The sequence below is a fragment of the Balaenoptera musculus genome, chromosome 15 (assembly GCF_009873245.2).
Source record: "Balaenoptera musculus isolate JJ_BM4_2016_0621 chromosome 15, mBalMus1.pri.v3, whole genome shotgun sequence".
Taxonomy (NCBI): domain Eukaryota; kingdom Metazoa; phylum Chordata; class Mammalia; order Artiodactyla; family Balaenopteridae; genus Balaenoptera; species Balaenoptera musculus.
The window spans coordinates 71845507-71855378 of record NC_045799.1 but is presented as its reverse complement, the minus strand read 5'-3'; the positions used below and the strand labels follow the sequence as shown (position 1 = coordinate 71855378).

At 52.3% G+C, this 9872-nt stretch overlaps 1 protein-coding gene across 1 annotated transcript; it reads right to left on the bottom strand.

Moving 5' to 3' along the window:
* Nucleotides 1–5990: 5990 nt before the first annotated feature.
* Nucleotides 5991–9833, bottom strand: CDIPT (CDP-diacylglycerol--inositol 3-phosphatidyltransferase). Its single transcript, XM_036826899.1, has 6 exons — nt 9397–9833; nt 9163–9297; nt 8264–8417; nt 7741–7822; nt 7080–7161; nt 5991–6957 (listed from the first exon to the last, which is right to left on the bottom strand). Exons 1-6 carry the CDS (start codon nt 9437–9439, stop codon nt 6812–6814), a joined length of 642 nt encoding a protein of 213 aa, XP_036682794.1. The 5' UTR covers nt 9440–9833; the 3' UTR covers nt 5991–6811.
* Nucleotides 9834–9872: the final 39 nt, after the last annotated feature.

Here is a 9872-nt window from a genome sequence, read left to right as displayed (position 1 = left end):
CTCTTCTGTTGCCATAAGTCTGCATCACAAGGGAGTTTAATGGTGGTAGGGAAGAGATACCCCTGAAATCCTGATAATTACTAGAGGCTACCCTCATCTGTAAAGTGGAGAGGAAACTGAGGCAGGAAGAAGACTAACCCAAAGTCAGGCTGATGGGAATGTGGGCCCGAAGTCTGGCTCAACAGCCAGACTATCCTTTTGGCAGTCAGCTTTCCTAGACACTAGCTGGGGGAGATGATGCCACAGGTGAGAGGATGGGCCTGTACCCCTTGGGATGGTTCCTGTGCCATCTCTTCTCACTGCCATTTCCTCCCAGACCCCAGCTCGGCCTGGGAGTTCTGGAGTCTTAACCCTCTGGCTGTGGGTGTAGCCATCCTGGCTTCCCCACCTCCAGCGCTTGGGAGGCTTTCTCTGGCGCCACCTGCTGGTTGAATCACACACCTGCACATGGCGTCTGTGCATGCGTCCCTTCTCAGATGGGGGTGTCAGATCTGAGAGGAAGTTACTGCACCAGGGCCATAGGAACTGCAGCACCTCCCTGGGCTTCTGATTTGGGCTCTTCGGAGCATTGAGGAAGGGGTGCCCCCTTCTCACCCTCCCCCATGACTAGTGAGGAGCCCTTATTTGGGGGACGGATCCAGGTACAATCAGTCTGGGCACACAAATGGAGGCTGCAAGGTGCACCAGCCCTCCCACCCAGGTACAGCTGTAGGTGCCAGGCCTGCCTGGTCTCTGCTGAGGAAGCAAAAAGATCTCGGGGTAGAGAGAGAAGCTTGGGTGTACTAGCTGTGCAACGAGAATGCAACCTCCCTGATCTTTTCCTCATCTGTGAAATGGGCCAGCAGTTCCCCTCCTGAGCAGGGCTGAAGCTTTTTTAGGGTCTTATTCCTTTTCCCCCACTGGGCCCTGGCCCCATGAGCTCTTGTCTCCTTCCAGCTCAAGTTGCATTGGTGACCAGTAGCTCCACTCAAGTCTGAGCTGGTTGGGGCCGGGGGCTGTCTTTAGCCCATAGCACTTGGTGGTGCCATCTCAGTGTGGACAGAATAGGCAAGCGAGTCAGCTCATCCACCCCTGCTTCCTACAAATCCCCTACATCTTCCCTTAGGAGAGGTAACTGATTTAAAGCTCTTCATCTGGTACCTGGCATGTGCTAAGTGCTGTGTTAGCACTGTTTATAGCCAAGGGCCTCGGGGGATAAGTGACAGCAGGTAAGGTTGCCCATGGAGGGTAAGTTCCTTCCTGTCTCGGCCACGGCTCCCGTGGCCATCCTTTGACATTGTCATTACTGATAACCACAGCACCTCTGAAATCAACTCCTGCCACCTCATCCTCGCCTTCCAACAACCATTCCTCTGACTCCAGGCTTCAGTGACCTTGTTCTCAACCACTTTCTCAATGTTGAACCCCACACCCCTTTCGTTTCAATCTTGCCCAGCTTAGATTCTGTTGTCTGTTGTGTAATTCACTCATTCTCAGTCAAAACCTCCCTCAGAAAAGGGAACCCTCCTACACTGTTGGTGGGAATGTAAGTTGGTGCAGCCACTATGGAAAACAGTTTGGAGGTTCCTCAGAAACTAAAAACAGAATTAACCTATGATCTAGCAATCCCACTCCTGGGCATATTCTGCTGTACAGCAGAAATTAACATCATACTGATTCAGAGCTGCCTGTGAAGCACAAGCCACAGGGGAGGACTCTCAGCTGTAGGGAACAGCAGCGCAGCTCTGGGGGCCACGGAAGAAGTGCAGAAACCAGACTTCACGGACTACACAATTTTGCCTAGATCTGCCCCTACATGGAGCAGCCAGGAATAATTTCAAGACCACATAAGGGCTGAGTTTTGAGTGGTGGCAGATCCCCGCTGACATCCCACTGAGGATGTTTGATTGTCCCCCTGTATTCCAAACCAGATTGTTTCTGGATGGCAATCTCCTTTCTCTCACCCTGGGGTGGCCAGAGGGGAAGCTGGATTAGAGGTAGGTGGGCAATAGGGTAAAGGTTTAAAAACTTATGTTCCATGACTGATTGCCTAAGATTATGTATGAAGAGTGATCATAAGTAATGAGAGCTAAAAAAATAAAAATAAAAATGAATCAACTATACTTCAATAAAAAAAACCCTCCCTCACTCCTCGCCTCTCCCCCACCCAACGATGCTCAGTGGAAAAAGCCCCATCCCAACTTGAACCAGCTACTGCCCCCTCCACCGGCCCTGACCAGCTGCGTGTTCCTGGAGGAAGAACACCCCACCTACTGACTGATCTCATTTGAAACTCACGGCAGCAAATCTCGGGAGACCTAACGGCCTCTGACTCTGCTTGTCTAGCTTGCGTGAGATCCCCTTCAGAACAGCTGTTCACACCCCCTCTCCTCTCCACCTCCCACACCCCTGCCCACTTTCTCTCACCTCTTCCGTCCCCACCTCCTTTCTCTCCTGCACCGTCTGTTTCTCCCTCTCCTGGATCGGGGTCACCGGTATATAAACATGCTCTGCTCCCTCCCATGGAGAACCAACTCTCTCAGCCCTACATTCCCTCCAGCTGCCATATGTCCTCCTTCACGGCCAAAGTCTTCAGTTTCCATTCCTCACGTCTCATTATCTCCTCAAACCACTCCAATTAGCTTCTGTCTCCACCCCTTGCTTCATGGCAATGGCTCTGTTTGGCATCACCAGTGATGTCCTTGTTGCTAAACACAGCAGTTAGGTCCTCTCGTTCAGCCTCTCCCATCATTCAGCACAGTTGGTCACCCCTCTTCCACCCCAGGCTCCCATGACCTGGCCTGCTGCACTTTTCTTTCCACCTCCCTGGCTGTGTCTCAGTTCCCTTGGCCAGCTCTACTTTCTCTGCTCAGCCGCTAAATATGAGTCAATCTGAGCCTTGTTTTTTTTTTGGCCATGCCGTGCGGCTTGTGAGATCTTAGTTCCTTGACCAGGGATTGAACTCAGGCCCTCAGCAGTGAAAGCGTGGAGTCCTAACCACTGCCAGGGAATTCTCAGAGCCTTGTTCTCTTACTCAGCTACATTCTTGGCCAGTCTTATGGCTTTAGATTCAAAAATCCGTTTCTTCATCCCTGATCTCACCCCTGAGCTCTAAACTCATTTCCAATGGATGACTTGATGTCTCCACATAGATCTCCAATGGCCATTGGGCTTGGCCACATATATGACCTAGTCAGGCCAATGAAATCTAAGAGGGAGTGACATCACCATCCTTTTTCCTTGCCCATGTTAACCAGCAATATTCAAATATTGGCCTGGGTCCCAGAGAAAAATATCCAAGCAGAGCCACAGTTGACCTGCAATAGACATGCAGCTGGAGGGAGAAATGTTTGCTGTATTAAGTAACTGAGATTTGGTGCGGGGGTGGAGGGGGGGTGTTACCACAGCATAATCTAGCCTATCCTGACTACATGTACCTCATAAAGTTGTGAAATCCAATAAGGTAATAGAAGCTTTTTGCATGAAGACAGGTTTTCACTGTCTCCCCAGCACTTATTGTATAGTGGGGGATACAAGATATACCTCTGTGCTTGGAAAACAGGACTTGCTGGAAATATAGTGGAGTTCCAGCTCACACCAGAGCCCAATTCTCAGTCAGTCCCTTGGTACCAAATTTATCCTTGAAGTTCCCTTAAATTGCCCATTAAATACAGAATGGTGTGATCTGTGATGAAGATCAACACAGCCTGTTTTCCTCCAGCACTGGAGCAAATGGCTTTTCTTTGGTTGAATACCAAATAAATTAATTGATTTCTTGAAGTACGCCTTGTATAAGAAAAATTTGTCTTTAAACAGCAAAACCACACTCTATATGGTAAGACGCTGCCTACCAAATCTATCTGCTCTTCCTCCTAGTCCCACAACTAATCTCTTTCCCAACCTCCCCTGCATGTAGATGTGGCCACGTGACTGAGTTGCAGCCAGTGGAATGGGAGTGGCAGTAGCACGTGCCAATTCCCTGCCTTCCCATAAACCAGCCTCGTGCAGTCCTCCAGGTGCACCTCTGCCTGCATGAGATGAAGGCAAGCAGGGTGCTCTTGGAAGCTGTGTGTTGAAAATCACAGAACTATAAGTCGGGAGGAGCCTGAGTCCCTGAATCTCTGCTTCAGGAGCTCCCAGTCAGGAGCTCCTGATTAGGCCTTAACATGAGTTAAAAATAACCTATCTTGGGACGTCCCTGGTGGCGCAGTGGTTAAGAATCCACCTGCCAATGCAGGGGACATGGGTTTGAGCCCTGGTCCCGGAAGATCCCACATGCCGCGGAGCAACTAAGCCCGTGCGCCACAACTACTGAGTCTGTGCTCTAGAGCCCACAAGCCACAACTACTGAGCCCTCGTGCCACAACTACTGAAGCCCGCGCACCTAGAGCCCATGCTCCACAACGAGAAGCCACTGCAATGAGAAGCCCACACACCACAACGAACAGTAGCCCCCCGCTCCCGCAACTAGAGAAAAGCCCGTGCGCAGTAAAATAAATTAAAAAAAAAACAAAACACGTATATTCCTTGAGGAGGAACCACGACCCAGCCCCAAGGCTGCACAATTGTCTCTTGACATCTCCTCCCTTGTTTCCGCATTCCCTTCCTTCTCTGATTAGCAACTGTTTGAACCTGCCCTTTGGAACTCAGGGGTCATGGAGGCTGAATGAAGCCTATTTCCTACAAACAAGAAACAGGAGACACGAAAAGGATTTGTACCTGGGAGCTCCACAGGGTCCTGCTGGGTTTCATTAGCGCACCAGAAAATATACAAAATGAATTTTAAAATACAGAATACGTGTAGACGTGAAGAATTTATTTAGACACAGAAGCAGTGAGTAGCAGTGGTTGCCTCTGGGGAGAACTGGGAGCTTAAAATGGCAGAAGACTTCGTCATCCTTTCGTAATGTGTGCAATTTACTATTTTTACATGTGAATAATTTACCTATTATTTTGAAAGATTCCTTCAGCGCCTCCATGTGGCCCTCAGGGTGAAGTCCAAAAGCCCTCCTGGGTTCCTCAGACTGCCGCTGGCTCAGACCCCACCTCTCATCAGCTCTCCAGCCACCAATCCCCAGTGCTCGGTGTTCCAGCACGTCAATCGGCTTCCATTTGGCAACTGCTCAGGGCGCTCTCTGGCCTCCCAGCTCCCTCAGCTGAGAATCAATCCTCTCCTCTGCATTAACCCTTCCCGCCCCAATTACTACTACCAGTTTTCTACTTAAGACACCCAAAGCACTACAGCACATTCTAACCCTATCCCCCAACAAGCACCTCCCTAACTGCATCATCTCCTTCCTGGCTATCCTGTGGCCTCCTTTCCACTGAATCCCCTGGGCCTAGAGCAGTTGAGGCTCAGTACACATCTTTTTTTTTTCTTTGGCAGTGGCACACGGCTTGTGGGATTTTAGTTCCCTGACCAGGGATCAAACCTGTGCCCCCTGCAGTGGAAGCGTGGAGCCCTAACCAATGGACTGCCAGGGAAGTCCCTCAATATACATCTGATAAATTTCAGCCCTCTCGGACATGAAGCCCTCTTGGCTAAACTATTACAAGGATAAAATAAGTAATATCTGCAAAGAAACTCCAGCACAGGGTCTGGCATATGGTAGGCTCAATGCAGCCTTAAAAAGAAAGCTGGTGCCAGACAGCTTTCTGCTCAGATAGTAGGGATAGCTGTCAGGGACAGATGCCCGGAACAATGTCTCCTATGATAAGTTCCCAAAAAAATGTTTAAGAGGGAACAGTGATTCTCAGTGTAACTGGGAAGAAGAATCAACCAGCTGGAGTTTATTAAAACTTCAGACTTCTGGGCCCATCCCTAGAATTTCCAACTCTGAAGGTCTGGCACAGGGTCCAAGAAGCTGAATTTTCAAGAAATATCCCACAGGTGGTCTAAGGACCACACTCTGAGAAACCAACCGATCTATTCGTATTTAAGCCGCTATGATATGCCAGGTCAAGGTTAATCTTCTTTGTAGGGATAGAGAAAGAAGAAGAAGAGTCTGTGCCCTCGTCGAGTTTACATTTTAGTGAGGGTAGTAAATATCAGGTACACAAGTAAAGGTAGACAGCCAGTGACAGTGTTGTAAGGAAAATAAAGCAGGTGGGCAGGGGACATGGAATGCGCTTGGGTGGCAGGGAGGGGACCTCTCTGAGGTCACTGAGGAATGACAGGAAGGAGCCAGCCAGTAAACTACTGCGGGCGAAGTATCCCGATGGATCATCATCTTCCCCCAAGCTCCCCTCGACCCAGGCCCTGGTCCAAGACTATCTCAAAGGAAACCAAGTCCAGAACAGTGAGGCTCCCGCCTTTATAATCAAGGCTTTCGGAGTCAGGACAGAGATTGCAGTGGGGATCTCGACAGCACCTTCTCTCCGGGCCATGGTACCCACAGGCTTCCTCTATCTAGCCAGGGGCAGAGGTCTGAACCCCTGCCTTTTGGGAAACCTGGCCCCTACCCCACCTCCCTTACTCAAGTGTCCCTAAGGTCTCAGCCAAGCCAGATCCCAGGGCTGAGCCAGCAGGTGTGACTATGCCCGATCCTCAGACAGCTCTCCTGGGGCCCCGGGAGCACTGCCCGTGTGGGTGGGGCCTCCTGAGCATCCTTCCTGATTTGAAGTCCAGGTCCCTGGAGATCACAGGGGTGGGACTGGTCCCCAGGATGACGGAGAACATGACATCACCAAAGAGGCTGGTCCCCCTTCTCAGCAGGTTGGACGACACATTGGGAAGACGTGAGCCTGGGACCTCCTAGGAGGGACAGGGGTGCCGCGTGGCACAGTGAGACTCCCAGGGCAGGTGGGTAGCCAGGGGCTGGAGGTTCCAGGGTCACTTCTTCTTGGCACGATCTGCTGCGTCCAGGGCAGCCATGTTGCGGGCGGCTGTGATCAGGTGGATGACACTGATGAGGGACTTGAGCAAGGCGATAGGGGCTGTGATCCAGAGGCCCATTCGGAAAAGACCTACAGAGCCAACTGTGGGAAGGGAGCAAGGGCGATACAGAGAAAAACAGGATGCGGGGTGAGGGAGGGGCCTTCGTCTCCCCGGGCAGGGCCCGACCCCCTCCCATCCTCCTGCCCAGCCCCTCATCTCCTACCTAAAGGTCCCTCGGAGAAATTGAACAGGTAGAGGAGGCAGTAGAAGAGCTCATTTCCAGCACACAGGGTAAACAGAGCGGGCTGCACAGACAGCAAAAAGGCTGCTTAAGCAAGAGGGTGGGGTAGTGCCCCCGATCCCCCAACTAAGGGCCGGGGGGCCAGGAACTGTACTGGGGAAAGAGGGGTGCAGGGCGGTACGGGTAGGATGTGGGTGGGCATAGGGGGAACAGGGCAGATCAGGGAACCTGCCCAAGGCCCTTCACCCTCCCCTTGCGCACGGAGCTGTGGGCAGCAGTCACCACAAGGGTACGCACCAACAGGAAGATATTTTTACCCGCTGCCCCCTTGAAGCCCTGGGCCTTACCTGGAGGTGTTACACCCTCAAGCCCACCCAGGGTAAAGACTACACTCCTTCTCACGGCCTAAGGCCTTTTGAGAGCTGGTTCTGCACACCTCTCTGGCTTCTTCCTCCCTCCCTCTCCCCTCAAGCCACTCAGTTCCTTCTCCCTGGGCGCACCTGGGCCTCAGGCCCACTTGCTTTCTCCAGCAATTCTCGGGCTCAGCCCAGGAGCCCTTCCCACCAATCCTACCCTGGGCCCAGGGCTCAGCCCAGGACTTGCCCGTAAGCTAAGTGAATAGGGAGGGGCAGCAAATGCTCACTCTGGAGGTGTAGTAGATGCGAAGCACTCGATTTCCAGACAGGTCAATCATCTTGTGACTTTCACTGCCTCGGACCACAGAACTTGGGGAGAAAGTAGGCGGAATCCATGAGCTTTCATTACTACGAATGCCCACCTAATCCACATTTCAACCCACACAAAGTAGGTACTGGGATTGCCTCTGTCGAACAGAGGAGGGACTGGGGCACAGCTGAGGACCACTGTCTTGCCCGAAGTCGCACTACCTAGCTGGGTAGCTGGGGGAAGAATCAGGATTCAAAAGCCCCATGCCCCTTCCCAAGGGATGTTAACTCTTTGGAATCCTCAGATGAGTTTTAGGGATTACTTAATCCAACTGTAAAACAGGACTGACGCTAATTCAGAGAAGATTTGCCCAGGGTCCTTAAACAAAGCAGAGCTAAAAACGAGACCTCCCAAGAAGCCTGAAGACACCTCCCATATGGTCTCACCCCTCCCCACTGTAGTGTCTTCTTCAACCGGTCAACACCCCCAGAATCACAGACCTGTGGAGGTGCAGCCAGTGGCTGGCAACATCCAAGCTCATGCTGAGCTGGAAAAGAAGGGTGGCACGAGGGTACAGCAGGGCCAGGTTGACCAGCAGACACATTGTGGAGCACCGGTCTGTCAGCATGTCCAGCATGGCCCCAAATCGGGTTCCTGAAAAATGGCAACTATTAGGTGGAAAGGGGCTGTAAGGGGGCAATGGATCTGTGACAGAGGCCATATTTAGTGTATCACTCTGATGCAGAGTCTAAGAGAGAAAAGGCCCACAATCCACTGCCTGGGGAGGAAAGCAGACTGCTATCGTTGGAGTATGAAGGTCAAAGGGCAAGGGTCACCGTGCCATAAAACAAGGAAGCATGGCAGTGTAGAGAAAACAGTGTAGAAGGGAGTGAGAAAGCTAGCTCTACAACTCATCAATCCCAGAACCAAGGATCCAGGTCTCCAGACAAGGAGACTTGAAGTCTTAGGGAAGTCTTAGAGGTGGGTCTGAAGAACAGATTAAAAAAATTAATCATCTCTCCAGAAACCATCCCCCGTCCCTCTCCATCCTCCCTCTAAACATGCTTTCTGGAATCCTTATGGCTTATGCCTGGCATATAGTAGATGCCCCCAAAACACCTGTTGAATGGATTTTTACTCAGAGAGGCCTCCAGCACTTGCACTGCCATGCCCGGTCTTGGTATCCCACACCCCTCGATATCAATGAGTTCTTCTCCACAGCGAGCTTAAATCCCTTCTGCTACAAAATCAGGCCATTCTATTCTGCTTTCTACAGAGATGGGAATGACAGAGCCCTCTGATTTCCGAGTACCTGCCCACCCCGAGGTCCTGAGGAAGCAGGAAAAGGGGGCAGAGGGTTGTTGGGTCTCAAGGCTGGCTGAGAAAAGGTGTCTGTCACCTTGATTAAGGGCTCGAGCAGCGTGTCCATCGAAAGCGTCCAGAAGTCCGCTGAGCAGGTAGAAGGAGGAGGCCGTGAGAGGGCAGCAGGGCATGAAGTACAAAGAAATGATGGCGAAGACAATCCGGGCATAACCTTGGGATTGAGACGGCGTGGGGAGACAGGGCAGGATCAGGGAGCCTGCCCAAGGCCCCTAGCCTTCCCGTTCGGCCCGGAGCCGCGGGTAGCACTCACCGATGAGGTTAGGCACAAACAGGAAGATATTTTCGCCTGGCATCGCGGAGGTCCCCTGGCCGCCCTGGGCCTTATCTGGAGGTGCCAGCTCGCTCCCAGCCCCGGCGCAAGGCTCACCCTCCAGCCCGGCTCATCAGCCGCGCCCACAGCGCGCAGGTCCCCGCTCCCCAAGCCGGGTCCCAGATGTTAAAGCTCTTTGCCTGCCGTAGCATGGGCCGACCCAGCTGTGCGCGGGGCACAGGGGGCGCGCACACCCAGCCCTTCCTCTGGGCAGACGCTGGCCTCCGCCTGCCCCGCCGGCGCTCCTGCCTCCAGCTGCGGCCCCTGCTGCTCCAACTGTGCTTAGCTTCCGGAACCTACTCTTCAGCGTTCGCCCTTGCAAAATTGGAGAAAGGAAGAAGAGGCTTAAGAAATGGCTGCGTCCCCTTTAAGACCTGCCCTCTTCCTTTTCCTTTTCTTCCCTCCGCCCCTTTCCA

What these genes read in the sequence shown, in the direction of transcription:
- CDIPT (XM_036826899.1), bottom strand. Translation starts at nt 9,439, where the DNA reads ATGCCAGGCGAAAATATCTTCCTGTTTGTGCCTAACCTCATCG. An exon ending in GTTTGTGCCTAACCTCATCG is followed by an intron (nt 9,298 to 9,396) that starts GTGAGTGCTACC and finishes CTCAATCCCAAG; the next exon opens with GTTATGCCCGGATTGTCTTC. An exon ending in CACTGGCTGCACCTCCACAG is followed by an intron (nt 7,823 to 8,263) that starts GTCTGTGATTCT and finishes TTTCTCCCCAAG; the next exon opens with TTCTGTGGTCCGAGGCAGTG.